At 43.4% G+C, this 20,721-nt stretch overlaps 1 protein-coding gene across 2 annotated transcripts in view; it reads right to left on the bottom strand.

The window, feature by feature from the left end:
* The window catches only part of ATP8B4 (ATPase phospholipid transporting 8B4 (putative)), a 393,898-nt gene that overhangs the window by 91,250 nt on the left and 281,927 nt on the right, over nt 1-20,721 (bottom strand). For both annotated transcript variants that reach the window (XM_089670310.1, XM_089670311.1), the window contains 3 exons: nt 12,225-12,433; nt 8,089-8,132; nt 5,857-6,022 (listed from right to left, as the gene is read on the bottom strand). In XM_089670310.1, coding sequence (XP_089526436.1) covers nt 5,857-6,022; nt 8,089-8,132; nt 12,225-12,433 — 419 coding nt within the window. The remainder of the gene's footprint in view (nt 1-5,856; nt 6,023-8,088; nt 8,133-12,224; nt 12,434-20,721) is intronic.

Genomic DNA, 20,721 nt, shown 5'->3' with positions numbered 1-20,721 from the left:
ACAATTTCCCCTTTTGACCTTGCTACTACTGAAGAGGTCACTAAGGTTTTCTCAGAAGCCCGTCTCACTACCTGCCCCCTGGATCCTGTCCCCTCACAACTACTACGGTCACCCTCTTCTTCCATCCTATGCTCCCTCACTCACATCTTCAATCTCTCCCTCTCTAACAGTGCCTTCCCCTCCCCTCTAAAGCATGCACACATCACTCCCATACTTAAAAAGCCCTCCCTGGACCCCACCAACCTGAACAACTTAAGACCCATCTCCCTGCTGCCATTTACCTCTAAACTCCTAGAACGCTTAGTCTACAATCGCCTGAGCTCCCACCTCACTGACAACAACCTTCTTGACCCTTTACAGTCTGGCTTTCGCTCACTACACTCCACTGAAAATGCCCTACTAAAACTCACTAATGATCTACTAACTGCTAAAACCAAGAGCCACTACTCAATACACTTACTATTTGACCTCTCTGAGGCTTTTCATATGGTTTACCATCCCCTCCTCCTCAAAAAACTCCACTCTCTTGGCCTCAGAGACTCTGCTCTCTCCTGGTTCTCCTCCTACCTATCGCAGCGCTCCTTTACCTATAACGCTGCCTCCTCCTCTTCACTCCCTCTTTCTGTAGGAGTCCCTCAAGGTTCTGTCCTTGGACCCCTTCTCTTCTCCATCTACACCTCCTCCCTTGGTCACTTGATAAACTCCCATGGCTTTAAGTACCATCTCTATGCTGATGACACACAAATCTATCTTTCTACCTCTCACCTCACCCCTTCAGTCTCCTCTCGCATTACTAACCTACTAAGTGACATATTGACATGGATGTTACTCCACTTCCTCAAACTCAATCTTTCCAAAACTGAGCTCTTAGTATTCCACCCAGCCCATGCCCCCTCCCCTGACTTCTCCATCAACATCAATAACACAATCATCAATCCCTCCCCTCATGTCAGGGTACTAGGTGTAAACCAAGACTCCCATCTGTCCTTTCAGTCCCAAATCCAATCACTGTCCAAATCTTGTAGACTTCACCTCCACAACATCTCCAAGATACGGTCGTTCCTAACCTCGGAAACCACTAAGCAATTTATTCACACCCTTGTTATATCTCGCCTTGACTATTGTAACTCCCTCCTCATTGGCCCACCTCATCGCAGGCTATCCCCTCTTCAGTCTATCATGAATGCTGCTGCCAGACTCATCCACCTTACTAACCGTTCTGTATCAGCCACCCTTCTCTGCCAATCTCTCCACTGGCTTCCCATTGCCCAAAGGATAAAATTCAAAACATTAATAATGTATAAAGCCATTTATAACTCTGCCCCAAATTACATCACTGATCTTGACTCCAAATACCACCCAAACCATACTCTCCGCTCCTCGCAAGACCTCCTACTCTCTAGCTCCCTTGTCTCCTCCTCCCATGCTCATCTCCAGGACTTCTCCAGAGCTTCCCCCACCCTCTGGAACTCTCTACCACAATTTATCAGACTATCGCCTACTCTGCTCACTTTTAGGCGATCTCTGAAAACCTATCACTTCAGGGAAGCCTATCCTGACCCCAGCTAATAATGGAATCTTCTACTCTTCCAACCAGTCCATCCCCCACAGTTACTACCTTTTGTACCACTAGCCCCTCTCTCCTAGATTGTAAGCTCCAAGGAGCAGGGCCCTCCTATCCCTCTTGTATTGAATTGTATTGTTGCTGTATTGTCTCCCGTTATATTGTAAAGCGCTGAGCAAACTGTTAGCGCTATATAAATTCTGTATAATAATAATAGTCTTAGTTCTCTTAACCACTTTCTGCCCAAGCTAATCCTGACACTTCTCACATAGATGTAAAAATCTGCATTTTTTTTAACACTAGAAAATGACTTAGAACCCCCAAACTTCATATATTTTCTAAAAGCAAAGGCCCTGGAGAATAAAATGATGGCTGTTACAATTTGTTATGCCATGCAATATTTGTTTATCATATGCAAATTTTCAGGAAAAAAAAACACTTTAAATGAATTTTAGTAAACAAAACACAATATAATACACAATTTCTTTAGTAAACATAAAAGATAATGTTATGCCGAGTAAATAGATACCTAACATGTCATGCTTTAAAATTGTGCACGCTCATGGAATGGCGACATGCTACGGCACATTAAATTATCCACAGGCGACGGTTTAAAACCATTTATAGGTTATGATATTAGAGTTACAGAGGGGGTCTGGGACTTATTGCTCTCACTCAGTTTGTGGTGATACCTTTGTGCTGTGCAATTACCGTTTACATATGCCTGCCAGGCGTACGTGAGCGTTCCCATTTGCACAGGGGGACAGATGCGCTTTCATTTTTTCAATGTATTTATTAATTTTACTCTGTTTCTTTAATTTTGTATTGCTTCACAAGGGATGAAGAACATCCCTTGTGATAGCATGGGCAGTGACAGGCCTCTGTCCTCCAAAGCAGCCAATCAAACTGAGATCAATTTGATTGGCTGATCTACCAGCTGGTATTGGCCAGTAAACAAAGGGCTGAAACTGAAAGCAAAGAAATCCTCGTCGCTTCTGGTTTGATACACCATAAAGATGATTTGGAACAGTTTTTCCCAGCTTTCTCTGGTAAGCCGGCCCGACCACTCACATCGGTCCCAGGCTCCCCCATGGAACGGGATAGCCTGGGAAAGGTGGGGTGTGGGGGAGGAGGAATCCCCTTCTGCCCCCAATAAAACTGATCAAACGTTTATAGCCACTCAGTTCACTTTTACAGAAACGATCATCGCCTACAAACAATTTTCATACCAGGACCATGGCTGCAGCTGCCATGATCCTGGTATAACCAACTAAGTGGTTAAGAAGAAACGGTCACTAAAAAAAAAGTTTGACAAGAAGCAGTTTAACCTTAAACTGTGCAAGAAGTTCTTTACTGTTAAAGTGGTAAGGATGTGGATATCCCTTCCACAGTTGGTGGTGTGAATGAGGAGTCTTGATAATTTAAAAGAAAATTTGGATGTGTTTCTTAAGAGAATGCAATATACAGGGATTTGGAAAATGGTAGTGACATAAACACACACACACACACACACACACACACACACACACAGACACACACACACACACAGACACACACACACACGTTGAACTGGATAGACTGGTGTTTTTATTAATCTTACCAACTATGTAAATATAAAATATATAAGGTGGTTACATTTGTAAAACATTTGTACCACCAACTGCTGAATTTTGACCCATGTGTGGCCGCCCCAGTTCAACAGAAATCAATTGATAGGTTGACTGTTGTTGAATGGGAATGTTGGAAAACTTTTCAATTAGCGGTTGCAGGGAATCGCTGACCGGAATATTCTGACAGTGGAGAGTCCTCCTGTCAAAATACAATGGGGTTGATTTACTAGCTGAACTTAGGCTACGTTCACACTAGCAATGTGTGCAGGCGGCAGAGAGGCGTTTGGGAAGTGTTTCTACCGCTTCCCAAACGCCTCTGGCATTTCTGCACATTGCAGCACATGGTGCTGTTCTAACGGGAGCGGTAGTGTCGCGGCGCGGTGCGGCAAAACGAACGCCTCTGGATGAGTCAGGAGGCGTTGAAGCCTCCTATTCTTGTCTATGGTGCCGCTCCGCAAATGCCCGGCTGGCGTTTGCGGCGCGGTTGCGGGGCGTTTGCGGAGCGGTAACACCATTTAAACTTCATTATAGGCGTTTGTGGGGCGTTTTTAACACTCTGCAACCGCCGCTAAACCGCGCATGCGGCGTTTGCGGAGGGTTTAAAAACGTTCCGCAAACGCCGGACTAACGCTTGCCAAACGCTATAGGGGCATTTGGCAAAATTTGGTAAAACAGTCAAGTGTGAACGAGCCCTAACTCTACTAACTTACTGAAGCATGCATAATTTGGTGCAGCTGTGCACGGTAGCCAATTAGCTTCTAACGTCAGCTTTTTCAATTAAGCCTTAACAATAAAACCTGGAAGCTGATTGGTTTCTATGTAGAGCTATACCAGATTGTGCACTCTCCAGTTTTAGTAAATCAATCCCAATACTGGTGGCGGGGGATTCCTCCATCCACCTCACTTGTATGAATAAAGTAATATCTTCTTTTTTCAGCCTGCTGAGTGAACGAAAAGAAATCATCCATCTATGGCCAGCTTAAAGTTAGGTACAGTATATAAGCCACTGTTTTTTAATGACTGGCTTTCTATCAACAAACTGTTGCAAAGTAAAGTGGCACCACAAGTGATTAAGGTCTTCACTCAAAAACTGCAAACCTATTAGTTTAACTGCTAATGCTGGTAAGATATTTAAGTAATTGGTAAGGACCCATAGAATAGTATTTGCTGTAAAACAATACAAGTGAAAGCCAGCACAGACTTATGAAATACAGATGTTGTCAAACAAATCTTTGTTTTTTATGAGGATGCAAACAGAAACTTGGATAAAGAAATGTCTGTAGATGCAATATATTTGGACTTGCTAAGCTGCTTGACACAGATAAGTTAACATTAAGATCCATAGGTTTAGCAAATTAATACAGTAAATAGATATAAAACTTGCTCAAGGGCTGTCTTTCGAAATTTGTAATTAATACAGGATATACTCTGTATGATTCAAGGTTTGGTTTCAGTTGGTGTACCCCAAACCTCAGTTCTGGAAGCCAATACTTTTTAGTTTCAATTTGTTTATTCACATTTTCAACAAAGGGTTACAATTGGAGTATCACAAGTTTGGCCAAGCAATTTTCCATTAATATTTAACACTGATTACAATCATGTCAGCAAGTCTCCCAATACAAATAAGGAAACTCAGGGTTCATAATTGTCCTAGATTGTTGTATCATATTGTATAGCGGCGTTATCCTTCAAGCAGTCAGATGCTCATTTTATGTATACGTTATTTATAACTGGAGAAGTAAGTATGGGCTTAGGGTAGAGGTTCATTGGTCATTGTGTGAGGAGGCAATTAATATCAGATAGATTCTTGTTGTGTAGTCGTTTAAAGTGGAAGGTAGAAGTTACGTGTGGAGATTATTACTCTTATTACTACAACCACTTACATAGAGCTGTCAATTTGCACAGCGCTTTTCACATATATATATTGTATATTCACATCAGTCCCTGACCTCAAGGAGCTTGCAATCTAAGGTCCCTAACTCACATTCATACATACACATACTAGGGCCAATTTAGACAGAAGCCAATTAACCTAGCAGCATGTAGATTATTAGTGTAGGTGAACCAAAACGTTGTTTGGGAAGGGAAGAAGGAGGGAAAGGTGGAAATTTCATTTGTAGCACAGAGAGGAAGAGGAGGAGAGAGGGGAAAAAGGGGTAAGAGCAATACTTTTAATTGATTCCGAAATAATAAAGAGTGTTTCCAGGTGACACAAAGCTATGTAGTATACAGTCCATGCAGAATATTTCTAATTTACTAGCTAACAGTCACCCAGATGCACTGGATGACTTAACTAACTGGCAATGAGGTTTAATGTGCATACATGTTATGCATTTTGTGGCTAAAACATTCAGGCATTATACAATCTAAGGGGGGACAGGATGGGACAACTGAGTAAAGCAGTTATGAAAAAAGACCAGGTAGATAGTAAGGAAATACAGAATCTGGCAAGAAAATGAGGAGACAGGATTCTAGAGTCTACAAATATATCTAAGTCAACAGCATTGGCTGTGCAGCATATAGTACTGTAAAATTTTGAAAATGCAATGCACTGCCATTATGATTAGGCTAAAAACAATTGATATCCCAGTATTCTTTTAGTTCTTGTTTCAAGTAATGATCTCTCGCTTGAGTGTGTAGCAAATTAAATTTACATGCTGGTATGCTTAGTTCCATACAAACCTTCATTTTTCTCTTCAGACATGACAGTATGACAGAGAGACAACAATCTGAAAAACTCCTGCACATGGGGCTCCTCCAGCTTTATAGACTCAATTAAGCTGTGATCATAAAACTGAAACTTGCTATCCGCAAGAGTATTGAATGAGAAGTCCACTGGTGGTGTTTTCTGGAAAATACATGGACACACATAGAAAACTAAATGAATCATTTAAACAGGAAAGCAGCTGTAAAATTTACATAGAAAACTTACCCATGAGAAAATACTATACTAAGCAGTGCAAAAATACCATATAAAAAATGACAAGTAGTACAGTGGGTAGGCTAAATCCAATCCCTAGAGGGTCACTTTTGGTTTAAATTAAAATTTAATATGTAGACTTTAAAAGAGAAGCATGGCCAAAGCTTGGTTGGCCATACTTCTCAGGTGTGTCACAGGAGTGCACTTACTTGTGCACTCCTGTGAACAAGAGTTAGCCAACAGTGGGAAAAAGTCTGCTGTCGCTGCAATCACAGACCTGCTCCAGTCTCTTGGAGAATCCTGACAATAATGTCAGGATCTACCCCAATTCCTGACTAGTCGCTGGCACAACCCTTCAGCGTGCCGAGAACCTGAGCCAGCTGTTCCACAGTCCAGCACTCTAGTGAGCACTGGAGAGGCAGAGCACAGAGCCGTGACTCTCTGCTCAGCGCAAACCTGACAACTGAGCGATCAGTCGTCATGTGATCACTTAGTTCTTGGGCTTAGAGGCGGCAGGAGACAGCGTTCAGCATTGGACTGATGCTGCAGCAGGTAGGTAAGTACACTATATTGCCAAAAGTATTCGGGCGACCCTCCAAATCATGTCATTGACTTGGTGCAAGCTACCTGTGCCTGCTGTCATGAAGACAATTAGATGCAGCAGCATGCTTTCTGTATCACCTGTCATGATGGGGTTAAAAAACAAAAATTAGCCCTCTGTAGTACAAAAACAAATACCTGTAGTTCAGCTGCAGTTAATCACTACTATAAGGGGTTACTTTATACAGCGAAAGTGATCTCACACACACCAAAAGGGCCAGCCCTCCAAATCATTGTGTTCAGGTTTTCCAATCACCTCCATGGCCACAGGTGTATAAAATGAAGCACCTAGGCATGCAGACTGCTTCTACAAACATTTGTATAAGAATGGGTTGCTCTAAGGAGCTCAGTGATTTCCAGCGTGGTACTGTGATAAGTTACCACCTCTGCAATAAATCCAACCGTGAAATTTCCTTGCTACTAAATATTCCATGGTCAACTGTTAGTGGTATTATAACACAGAGGAAGCAACTGGGAACAACAGCAATTCATCCACCAAGTGGTAAAAGTCAATAACTAAAGACCACCAAACTTCGTGTGGCCTTTAGATTAGCACAACAGTGCGTAGAGAGCTTCATGGAATGGGTTTCCATGCCCAAGCATCTGCATCCAAGCCTTACATCACCAAGTGCAAGCACCAAGCATGCCTCCGCTGGACTCTAGAGCAGTGGAGATGTGTTCTCTGGAGTGACGAATCACGCTTCTCTGTCTGGAAATCCTATGGACGTGTCTGGGTTTGGTGGTTGCCAGGAGAATGGTAGTTGCCTGACTGCATTGTGCCAAGTGTAAAGTTTGGTGGAGGGGGATTATGTTGTGGGGTTGTTTTTCAGGGGTTGGGCTTAGCTCCTTAGTTCCAGTGAAGGGAACTCTTAAGGCGTCAGCACACCAAGACATTTTGGACAATTTCATGCTGCCAACTTTGTGAGAACATTTGGGGATGGCACCCTTCCTGTTCCAACATGACTGCACACCGGTGCACAAAGCAAGATCCATAAAGACATGGATGAGCGAGTTTGGGGTGGAGGAACTTGACTGGCCTGCACATACAGTCAGGTCCATAAATATTGGGACATCAACACAATTCTAACATTTTTGGCTCTATACACCACCACAATGGATTTGAAATGAAACAAACACGATGTGCTTTAACTGCAGCCTGTCAGCTTTAATTTAAGGGTATTTACATCCAAATCAGGTGAACGGTGTAGGAATTACAACAGTTTGCATATGTGCCTCCCACTTGCTGCCTCTACTAAATAATCTTTTTTTTGGAGAGGAATTGAACTTACTGTACATATAAGAAAAGATATGAAAAAAGTATTATTACAAATGGGCAATATTCTTAAGCTATACATGTTACCGGCACCAGTGTTGCAGAAAACAAAAGTTGTTACCTCAGTAATTTCCATTTTTCGACCCAGTTCATCTCGTACTTCACCTGCAGAACAAATAAAATAAATTTTCCTTGGAAGAATTCTGAATACAAATTCTGAACAAATATTATATGCACCTAAACTTAGAGCAGGACACATACAACATTGTAAGTAGTTTCTGTATATTGTACACTAGTATCCTGTAACAGCAGAAAACAAATCTGTTTACTGTTATCCTTATCCCCTGAATTGGGAATTTTTGTATTCCAGCTGCACTATCTGTATTAAATCATTAATAAAATAAACAGCAATTAACCATACACCACACAGTGTGCCATGTGCTAAAGCTTGTCAGCTGATTAAAGTTTTTCCTATATAGACATCATCCATGTGCTGCTTTTCATTTGGATTCAATTTTAACAAATCATGTGCTTACATTTTCACAAAATGTAAAAATGCCATACAAATTATTTAATAAAATCTCTTCTAGATGTATGAGTTGCACAGTGAAGTAAGGGAAGGTATCCTTCATTTTGGCAGCAGACCCAGAGGATGAAGAGCAGCTACTCTTTTGATGTGCTGACAAGTTCCTGCTCATACATAGTGAACAGTTTCAGTGCATGTGCCCTTTGTGCTGTCTAAAAAGCCTGTGTGAATAAATGGACAGAGATACAAATCCTTTGGTAGGTAAAAAAGTTCCAATATATATGTACATCAATTGTATAGTTAGACTGGAGTGCTGGAGTTCTGCTTTAACAGTTTGGAACTCTATCTAAGGAGTCTAAATTAAAAAAACAAAAAACAAAAACAGGTTCTCAAAAGTTCACTCTCTATTTGCATGTATTCCTTCTATGTTACCAATCTATTAATAAACATGTTTTCTACTGCCTTCCACCATAAGGGGATATTTCTACAGAGGAAAAGGTGACAGATGGTGTTTCAGCCTGCCAGATTTTAGTTTATACTTTTTTACAGGCTGAAACAGAAAGCATAGGATTGATGATGATGATGATTATTATAATACAGGATTTATATTGTGTCAAAAGTTTGTGCGGCGCTTTACAACATGAGTGCAGTTACAATGCAATTCAATTCAATACAGGAGGAATCAGAGGGTCCTGTTTGTTAAAGCTTACAATCTAAGAGGGAGGGTCAAGTGATACAAAAGGTAATAACTGTGGGGTGATGAACTGATGGAGAAAATATAGTACAGTTCTTAGGTGGGGGCAGGATTGACTTCTCTAAATAAATGGGTTTTCATGGATCATCTAAAAAGTAGATAGAGTAGGAGGTAGTCTGACAGATTGGGGTAGGGAATTCCATAGGATGGAAAAACTCAGGAAAAGTCCTGAAGGTGAGCATAGGCGGAAGTGACAAGGGATCTAGAGAGCTGGAGGTTTTGGGAGGAACGAAGAGAACAATTTGGTTGGTATTTTGAGACTAAGTTAGTGACTGGGACCCGAGTTTTGAATGGCTTTGTATGTTGTTGTTAGTATTTTGAATTTAATTTGTTGGGTGAGCGGAAGCCAGTGGAGGGATTAGCAGTGAGGGGTAGCAGACACTGAACAGTTGGTAAGGTGAATGAGCCTAGCAGCGGCATGAGTCTGGAAGCAGCATTCACGAAGGGACTGAAGGGGGGAAAGCCTATGTGAAGGTAAGCCAGTGAGGAGGGAGTTGCAGTAGTCAAGGCAGGAGATGACCAGGGAGTGAATTAGAAGCCTGCTTTGGTGCCATTGGTTTATAACAATTAGGGATGCACAGATACCGGTACCAGAATTGGTGCCAATAGTGAGCATTTACCTTTAGGTTTTACCTTTTAGGTTCGGTTCTTTCAGCTGTCAGCGGAATTCCCCCACTGACAGCTGAAATGTCAACATTAGAATGCCGGCAATTATGTGTTGTTAAGGAGGGGGCCACCCCATCCTTAAAAACCGATGACATTTCAGCTGTCAGCGGTATTCACCTGCTGACAGCTGAAATGTAAAAAAAAAAAAAAAGAATGTTGGCAATAATTATCCTCGATCCTCTGTTAGCTCCTGTCCTATGTGAAGCAAAAAGCATTGTAATGTTCTGCCGAGATACAGAAAGCCTGCACCTCCCCCGCTCCTCTCTGTACTCTTGCCGACAAGTTCTCCATTGGTAGGATGCGGGTCGGGTGGCCAGCTCAGCTTTCTGTTTTGCCAGTAAGATTACAGAGAGGAGCAGAGAGCCGGGGAGGTGTGGGCTGTATGCATCTCGACAGGATATTACAGTGCTCTAAGCCTCACATAGCACAGGAGCTAAGGATCACTCAGAGTAGCTGGGGGAGAGAGCACTACACATGGCTCTACTGGCTCTCTTTCTCTCCATGCTGCTATCACTATACTAGGGACACAATATGTGCTAGGAAAAGGGAAGATTTTTTTAGGGGGGGGAGGGGGGGGCTGTGGTAGGTGAGGGATTTGGGATGGTGAGGTTGTGCTAGGAGGGGGGATTTAGAGGGGTTGTGCTAGAAAGGAGAGGTTGTGCAAGGAGGGGAGATTTGGGGGGGGGGGGGGTGCAAGGAGGGGAGATTTAGGGGGGTTGTGCTAGGAAGGGGAATTTGGGAAAGGGGGTTGTGCTAGGATGGGTGATTTTGGGGGGGATAGGGGAAATTTGTGCTAAGAGAGGGGATTTGGGGGGGAAGGGAGCTTTACAACCTACAGACAACTGTGCTCTGCCTCACAGAGTACATTTTAGGGCTTGTTCACACCAAATTCAGTGCAGTCATGTGCTAAATCGCATGTTTTCACGTATCGCACCACCCCTCTACCTACTCTTCATAGGTATCAGTAATCGGTATTGGCAAGTACTTTGAAAAAAAGTATCGGCACTCGTACTCGGTGTTAAAAAATTGGTATCGGTGCATCCCTAATAACAATTCTACTTTCATTTTTCTAAGGTTTTATACAATACTCATATCGTTTTCTGTCCTGAGAACTTACACCAAAAATTTTAATGGACGGTTTAAAGTAGTTGTAAACATCTGAACAGAAAAATGAACAGAGCATATCCCTCTGTAATGCATACTGACCTCAATCCAAAGCACTGAGTGTGATTTCAGTCTCCTCTCTGTTCCCTCTGCTATCTGCATTAGTCACTTCTGACAGGTTATCCCAACACCACAGAATCCTGAGAGATGGCCATCTCCCAGCACACAGAAGGTGATTGCCAACCTCAGCTGTGAATGTCTCCCTATGAGACTGTGCAGATGGGGGGGGGGGTCCTTTTCCTCTGCTTGCATCTTAGATTACACTCAGCTCTCCTTTCTATGCTGTGCAGTGTGTGACATCAGTTCCCCACTCCCTGCCTGCTGAAGCTGAGAAGTAGCCTTTGATCTGTGTGTCTTAGATGCCTGTAGAGAAGATAATGCTGCAGATAAACTTATGTATGTTATTTCATCTTTGTGTATCACCAGAGGCTTGTCACTTCAGTGGGTGCAAGGTAAACTGGATTCCCAGCACCAGAAAACCAGTGTGGGCCTGTGCTCATGCATGCACATAGCAATTAGCGTGTGCACTTGGCGATCAGTGGCCTATGGTCTGTCACTATCAGCAGTTGCTGAATGGTCTTCAAATTGTTCCTGTATTCCTGAGACCTGATCCTTTGAACCTGCTTACCTGTTTACTACTTGGCTTCCCCTTGGACTTCGCTTCTGCTCTTGCCTCCATCCTGTTCACCTGATTACTCCGACCCTGGCTTGTTCACTGGCTTTTTCTTTGCCTGTTGTTTTTGTACTGCTTTAACCAGCTGTTATTGAACTTGGCCTGCTTCCTGAACTTGCTCTGCCTGCCAACTTGGTAACTTGCTGCCCGCTGCTTGTCTCCTGGTTCTGCTTCCATCTTCTGCTCTGGAGCCAAGCTGCATTCTGTCCTGAGGACTGTGACTACCAGCTCTACCCACCTAAAGAGTGGACATCACCAACCAGCCAGCCAGCCATTCCGGCACTTGGGCCACTCCATACACTCCGACTCTTTGTCTCCACCTTCAGGAGTATTGGGCAGAAGGGGCAAGAGAGGCCTCCACAACATTCCAGTCTTCCCCAGGCATGCGATAGTGGGTATAGGTAAGGGTTTACAACCACTTTAAATAAATGCAATACACAAAAGAAAAAGCTATAAGTCGTATATTTCTCTTACCATATAACCTTCCATTGATTGAACATTTGTTGAATGTCATTATATTCTGAGTAAGAGTCCCTGTTTTGTCAGAGAATATATACTCTATCTGCCCTAATTCTTCATTTAGAGTAGTAGTTCGGGCTTCAGCAGGAGTGCCTCTTTTAGAGTAATACATTTTACGGTCCCAGTTGATAAAGTAACTATGTCCCAAGCGAATAACTTCAACACTTCAAAAAGGAAAAACAAAAATAAATCAACATACATCAATACAAACATTAAAAAAGAAAATTTAAAGAAAGGCCTAAAAATCATAACAATAAAATATTTATTCAATTTCATTAGATTATAATTCAGATTCAGAATGAAGGTGTGATGCATAGATAACTTGTATAAAAAAGAAGCATGCCTCCAGTATAAAAAGAATTTGGTAAAGCATGATGAAGTGTGTTAATTACAGAAGGAAAATTAAAAAATGGATAATTCTTGGTAAAAATATATACAATACAAATTATTTTAGGATCTATTGAAATAGGTGTATTATTAAAAAATAACTAGTAAACACTAATACTACTATCCAGAGGCGGACTGACCATTGGTAAACTCGGGCACTGCCCGAGGGCCCGGGGTCAGTAGGGGGCCCCATGAGATGCCCCTGGTACCTTTTTCATAGGCTTTTTTGAGTTTGGGCAAGGACACAGGGGCCCCATGATCCCCTACTGCCCGGGGGCCCCATTAGTTGTCAGTCCGCCCCTGCTACTTTCTATATATTTTGAAACCGAAAATTTACAGGATTTTTTTCTGCAGGGTTTCATGCTGCAGATCTTGTCATGGTCTTGTTATGCTTTTTACAGTATCTCTGTTTGAAACAACTTTAGGAACATGACAGAAGGAGGAAAATGCCTCAAGGTGAGATAAAACGACTGATTTTGATGCATCTAGGAAGAGGTCACCTAGTTATTCATGGACCAGAGACTGAAATCTGTTTGAGGTGACTCTATACTCTATTTAATACATTTAAAAGCATGCTGTAAAGTTTAATCTGTGCCCTACTCTGATTTAGTCTCACTTTATTCTGGGATTTAACTAGGGCTTTTTTCAGCGGGAGCACAGGGCAATGCAGTTCCGGCACCTCCAGCACTGAACGTATGTAATGGCAAGGGAGGCTGGAAGGTCTATTGATGCTGGCTGCTGGGGGATCTATTGTCACTGGAGAGGATCTATTTTTGCATGGTGGTCTATTGTTGCTGTGGAGGTCAATTGTTGATTGAGAGGGATATATTTCTGCTGGAAGGTCAGATGTTGCCAAAAGAGATTTACTGTTGAGGGAGGGGTCAATTGTGGCTTGCTGATGGGAGAGCTGTTGTTGCTGGGAGTCTATTGTTGCTGGGAAGGGATTTTGTTGTGGGAGTCCATTGCTGCTTGGGCGTTTTTGGTGCTGGGGAATCTACTGTTGTGGGGGGGAGCTATTGTTGCCGGCTGCAGGGGATCCATTTTACTGCTTTTCTTGTTATCATTCACAAATTCCATACAAAATAATACTTGGCTCTGTATTCTCTAAAAGGAGCAGTACTGGGAGGTGGGTAGAGGGGTAAAACCAAGGGTTGGTGATTGGAGGTGGGTAGGGAAAACAACTCAGAAGAGGGGAGTTCCTGCACATATTTTCTGAGAAAAAAAGTCCTGGACTTAACATTTCCTAACTCTATTAGAATGCCATTTTACCTGCCATGTGACTGCTTTAGTGACTAGCGGGAATGAGCTTAGCCTTGTTCAGATTCTAGTCTGAACTCACCTGAGCTGTCCCACCAGGAAGCTGTTACTACACACCACCAATCATAAGCAGCCGTGGTATACATATACAAAGGGGAGTTTAAACATGCGCCTGCAGGGTGTGGATTGCCTCAGCCGCTTATGATTGGCAGCGTGCAGTGACTGCTCCCCAGTAGGACAGCCCAGGTGGGTTCAGACTAGGATCCTAACATGCCTGAGCTCATCCTTGTTGCTAGAATGGGCATCATCATTGGATAAGGGGTGCCAGTTAGTGTAGTATTGCCTTAAAATGATTGTAAAGGCAATGCTAATGCATTCTCTGCATTAAAGTAATTTTAAAGTCTTAAGGTTTTTTACCTTAATGCATTTACATAAAAAACCTTCTGTTCTTGTATCCCTCCAGCCCCCCTTATACTTACCTGAGACCCATCACAATCCAGTGATGTGCTTGACAGCAGCGGCTCTCTGCTTTGTCCCTCCTCACAGGGCAGATCCATAGCAGCCATTGGCGCCCGCTGCTGACAATCAAACTCCGTGATGAGGGAGCGGGGCGTTTCTCACTGTCTTTGTCTATGGATGCAGGCAGCAGGGCTCGCACAGGTGCCGCCATAGGAAGCAGTTTCCTATAGGGGCACTGGATGAAAAGAGCCAGGAGCACCAGCGGGAGACCCAAGAAGAGGAGGATCAGGGCTGCTAGGCTGCTGCACAGAGCAGGTATGTATAACAAGTTTGTTATTTTAATAAACAAAAAACTGAAGCTTTACAATCACTTTAAGGTAAAAAAAAAAACTTTTATGTTCAGATCGCCCCCCCAAATACTTACCTGAGCCTGATCTTGATCCAGCGCTGTGCTCTCCTCACTGGACAAGGAGGCTGTAGTGGGAGCTATTGGCTCCTGCTGCTGTCAATCAAATCCAGTGAGGAGGGAGTGAAGCCACGCCATTTGTGTCAATGGACATACCTAGCTCAGCTTGTCTGCCCCCATAGCAGTACTTGCTATGAAGAGGATGAATCAAGGTCAAAGGCAGGAGGGGCCCAGAAGAGTTGGTTCAGGGGCCGCTCTGTGCAAAACCGCTGCACAGAGCAGGTAGATATAGCATGTTTATTATTTTAATATTAAAAATAAAAGCTTTACAATCACTTTAAGTAGAGGGAAATCATTACTTCATATTAAAGTGAAACAAAGTCAGAGAGTGGCACGGAAATGGCTTTTATGTTTAATTAAGGGTAATAGCAGGTATTTTGTGTTAGACAGGTGTCTTTAAAAAGTGTAAAACACTATAGGTTCACTTCAAGGGGCAGCAACACTAAAAGACAAAGTGTACATTTAGTTTGTACTTTTATCCATTCTCTCTCTGGCAACTAGTGTGTGCTTGTGGGTAAAGTCATCATTGAAGTATGCTCTGGAAATAACACATTGCCATGAGCTAGAAGAACAATGTGACGTGCGGTCCTCAGAAGCACATGCTGGTTCTGATTTTTGCTATAGTAAGCACTCGGTTAGGGCAAAAGAGTGGAGCTGGCACAGTTAGGTGGTATTGTAGACAGCTAATTATACACAGGACACATTTAGCACATAAATCAAAATACGTTAGAGTATGTTTCAGGACTAAGTCCATGTAAAAAACATAACAAGGTGGCTATAATAAGGTATATTTTTAGAACATTTGAAGCCTAAGTTTACTTAAAAAAAAGAACACAAAATAAGCACAACGGGACATTACCTACCTTTAGTGTGATGTGTTCCTTGCATTTGTGTCTTTAAGTTCAGCAATAATCTTCCTCCAATGCTAATGTGGGGGGATTAATAAAACTAGCTGTCCCATTAAGAGTGCTTGGCTATGCTTGTCTTTTCCACCCATCTCCTCCATTCACACAGGCCGTACTACAGCTTATAATTGATGAAAAAAGATGATTGAAAGGTCAGCCCCCTCCATTCATATATCTTGTTTCATTCATAGAAACTCTAGTATGGCCGCCATGAATTAAAGAGCTGAATGGAAAGGGTGAGCATAGTCAGGCACTCTTGATGACTGCCTGTGACAGCTACCTTAGCTCTATTAACCTCCACAGTACTGGAAGCACTGGGGCATTGGAGGAGGAAGATTACTACTGAACGCAGAAGCACAAGGGACACATCACACTGTAGGTAAGCAATGTCCTTTGTGTTTATGTTGTATTTTATGTAAACGTAGGCTTTAACAGTAAGAGTAAAAAACTTTTTCAGCAGCTGGCCACAAACCTCCCTGGCTATTCACTCCATGTAGTGTGTTATGATCTTAAAGTGGAATTCCAGTAAAAAAAAAAAAAAAAATTCTTCCCATGGTATAGATACTAAAACCTTTATATTATTATTGAAATTGCTAATTGTCTGATTAGAAACAGTAGCCTAATCTAGACAATCAGCAATCCTCCCAAGCTTTACAACGTTATGTCCATGCAGCTGAATGTGGCTGCTCACAGGTACTTCCTGGAACTATTGTTGGTGTCTGTGTAAGCATCACAGCACAGCTCCAATCAGCCCCAAACTTGTCCTGCCCAGTCCCACATGACCACACCCCCATCCCACCTAGCTCGGTATCATCTGTGATGTGGGTAAGTTTCAACAGGAGTGAGCTTCAGTTCCTCCTATCCTCCTAGCCTAGCTTTGGCTTTCAGAAAGGAAGTAGAGCTGTAAATGTCTCTCTCATTCATCTATAGACACATTGTTTACACATTTTACTCATATCAATATATGTACTAGTATGGTGCAACTGACTAAATAGATTTAACTGAAAGCAAGCCTTTCCTTCCACTTTATCATGAAAAAAAGAATCTACTAACAACTTAATTTTTATAATATTTTCTGACTTTATAAATGGAAGCTGCTATCAATGACCTCCTCAAAATTCTTGCTGTATGGCTCTCTCTGGCATCAAAATTTTCTTAAAAGAGAAGTGTGGGATTGTTTCTTTTGTTTTTGCCCAGTCATACTTACCTAGGTGGATGCAGCATCGGTCCACCGCCGGCTCTAAGGGTGAGAACTCACATGGTCACATGGTTCTGCACTCCTGTGACCCATTTTCAGTTGACAGCAGGCTGAAGTCACTCAGCTGGTCCAGGATGGGGAATGAGTCCAACTTTAATGTTGGGAGCCAGGTGCCGCTTCAGACACTGGGGTGGATCCCAACATTAAAGTCGGACTTTTTCCCCATCCTGGACCAGCTGAGTGTCTTCAACCCGCTGTCAGCTGAGAATGGGTCACAAGAGTGCAGAACCAACTGTACTGTGATCCACAGACGTACAGCCAAAAGAGCTTTGGCTGTATTTCTGCTTTCGTGACCAACAGAAAAATCATACAGAACTCCTAACCTGCATATTTGTTGCAGGCCAATGAATTGTACTGACTAACAAGACAACCAGGCAACTAGAATTAAGGTCAGAAATGCAGCCTTCATATATACTGTACTATATTGGCAAAAGTATTGAGACACCCCTCCAAATCATTGGATTCCGGTATTCCAATCACCTCCATGGCCACAGGTGTATAAAATCAAGAACTTAGGCATGCAGACTGCTTCTACAAACATTTGTGAAAGAATGGGTCGCTCTCAGGAGCTCAGTGGATTCAAGTGTGGTACGGTGATAGGTTGTCACCTGTGCAATAAGTCCATCCGTGACATTTCCTTGCTACAAAATATTCCACGGTCAACTGATAGTGGTATTACAACAAAGTGGAAGCAACTGGGAACAGCAGCAATGCAGCCACGAAATGGTAGGCCACATAAAATGACAGAGCGGGGTCAGCACATGCTGAAGCGCACAGTGCGCAGAAGTCGCCAACTGTCTATGCACTAAGACTGGGATGCCATTAAAGTTTGTGTGCATTTAAAGGCAGGTGTCCCAATACTTTTGTCAGTATAGTTTATGTTCTCAGCACATGTTGCTTTTAGAAAGGTAATCAAAGATGACACAACAATACATCACATTTAAGTCAGCCATACATGGATCGAAATTCAGCCAGTATCTAACACTTGGAGCTTTCTGAGAGGAGTAGAGAGTAGAATGATAGTCTGATCTATTCAGTGTGCAATTTTGTGTAATCAGAGCTGGCAGTTTAAAGAGCTGCTACATTTCAGCCGGGCGGCTGATGATTTTCCTAGGGGTCCACTTTAAATTTTGCCAGGTGATGAAGTATTGTATTTTTTTTCTCTATATAAGATAAAGTAGGCAACATAAAATTCAATGAGCACCAAGCTATTTAACATAAAATCCCAGTTCTTCAGTTCTTACACTATCAAATTGGTCCTTTATAGTAGATGGATTTTTGCATGGCTACAAACCGAAAAACTTAATAAACAGGTATCAACAAAACACATGCCAACTACTGTGCACATTAAACATGTGCTAAAAAAAATCTCAGAAAAACAGCCCCATATGAGCACTTCCAAACTAAACATGACTCATATTCAAGAACAGAGAACATTTACAGAGCCCTTGTATTACAGTAATTCCAAATGACTAAGTTACTGAAATGGTGTGCAGGAACCAGAAGCTCCTGCCTTTACAATAGTTTGACATTTGTGGTCTGTGACTCGTATCCAAAAAGCCAAAAGGAATGATAAAACAAGAGATTTTATTTTTGAAGGGGAATCTAGTCTATTCTGACAACTTTGAAAGGCAAGACTAGGAGAGAATTTTTAAACTATTGAAATTAAGAGAACAATATTTTCACCCAAGATTCATACATTTTCCAATCCCGTGTGAAAATGTGTAAATCTTGATGACAGTTTTATGAATCTTGGGTGAAAACACTGATCGTATGTCAAAAAAGGAGAGAGAATGGGGGGCGCTCATGAGCAGCAGATTGGATGGCCGCATTGTAGGCCTGCTCCTCGGCCGCCGGACACATCGGACGATTTTCCAGCCCTGGGGGGGGGGGTTACTGGCCTTCCCTCCAGCTCCTCCTAGCCCCCACTGCCCCAATGGGCAATAAATCAGTGGCTGCCGGTGCCTCCAACGCCCGGCAGGCCGCGCTGGATTTGCGGCCTACCCGTTATAGGTCGCGTCTGAAGTCACGGCCTCGATTTTGGATCCGCCGCTGGAGGCCGCATCTGAAGCCCCGGCCTCGAGTTCGGGTCTCCTGCCGGAGGCCGCAACTGAAACCCCGGAGGAGGTCCACTCTATCCTGGAATATTGATACCTTCTTTCGCCGGGAGGCGCTACTCAGAGCCCAGCTCATTCATCCGGATCCCCGGTGAGGCCGCTTCCCCTGGGCCGCCTCTGGGAATGGTCGTTCAACAGGAAGAGGGCCCTCCTTTAGACCCCTCTACGATCAAGTCCGTCCTGCTCTTCTCCAGGCTGAAGATGTATCTTGGGACTCCCACATTGTGTTTCACCATTGGACTCTCCTGACGGGACTGTGAGTTTGGCCCTTAGGGCATTCCCAGTTTGTTAGTGTTCCAGGTTGGGCCTGATCCAGCCTGTTCCCGTGGGTTCCATCCTTGAGTGGGGGGGGGGGGGGGGGAGTCTCCTCCTGGACTTGAGGATTATGACTCTTTGCTGTTGCGGCTTACCACGGGTCCGGGTGACGTTGTTCGGGTTCCCGTTGGTGGAATGGGCTGATGGTTCCCTCGGGCTCCGGGATGGGAGGTTGGCTCGGGTAGGTCCGGGTTGGGTGTCAGTCCTACTGGGAGGTTGCTGGAGGACCACTTGGGCTTGAGCCACTGGCTTTAGCACTCTGGACCGATTGTAATGTATTGGGTGTTCCATACGCGGGACAAGAGTTCAAGTTGAACCTTTTTGCGGACGATGCCCTCTTTACTCTCACTAATCCCCTGACGATGCCTTCAAATTTGCAACAGGTTCTTGTGCGCTTCTCCTTGATTTCGGGTCTCCGTATTATTTTGGATAAGACTTGTTCTCAATATTACTTTGGCCTCACATTTGGTTTCGCGCCTACAGTCCCACTTCCCTTACAAATGAGCTTCCTCTTCTCTTGAATACCTAGGCATTCGCTTGACCCCTATCTACGGCTCGTTGTTTGCTGCAAATTATTATCCATTGCTTCGCTCTGTGTCCTCTCTTATGCACTCTTGGCAATTTCCTCACCTGTCTTGGATAGGACGGGTTAATTCAGTGAAAATGACCATCTTGCCAAATTGGTTATACTATTTTCGCACCCTCCCAGTGTGGGTTCATCCTCATTTCCTTCGGTTGATTCAGGCGAAGATTATGCATTTTAGCTGGGCCTATAAGTGCCCCAGACTCTCCAGAAATACGCTTTTTGTTCATAGAATCCAGGGTGGTCTTGGGGTGTCTAATGTAACCAAGTATTATCAGGCGAGCCAGATTGCCCAGCTGTGTATGTTGCACGCTTCTTCAGACGTTCCTCTCTGGGTCCTGCTGGAACTACCTAATTGTGCCCCTATTGCGACATCGATGCTTCTATGGCTTCCCCCTGCCCTACGCCCTATGGTACCGAGTCCGATTTCGTTCCATGGCTTACAAGTGTGGGACTCGGTACGTTACTCCAGTGGCCTGTCACCTTTCCTACCTTTGCTCCCAATTATTAACAACCCTCTCTTCCCACCGGGTTTACAACAACCAAGGGAGTTTTCTTGGTGGGTGGACAATGGTTTTTCGCAGGTGCGACACTTTTTGACTTCTCAGTCCTTCCCCGCTTGGAATTCTCTTTGGGAGTCACGGGATGTCCCTCCGGCGGAATGTTTTCATTACCTTCAATTGCGGCATTGGCTGACCTCACTGC

This window comes from Staurois parvus, unplaced genomic scaffold (assembly GCF_062004578.1).
Source record: "Staurois parvus isolate SC_StPar_1 unplaced genomic scaffold, SC_StPar_1.0 ptg000089l, whole genome shotgun sequence".
NCBI lineage: Eukaryota > Metazoa > Chordata > Amphibia > Anura > Ranidae > Staurois > Staurois parvus.
The sequence above is the reverse complement of the archived record's forward strand: the minus strand, read 5'-3'. Positions and strand labels throughout refer to the sequence as shown.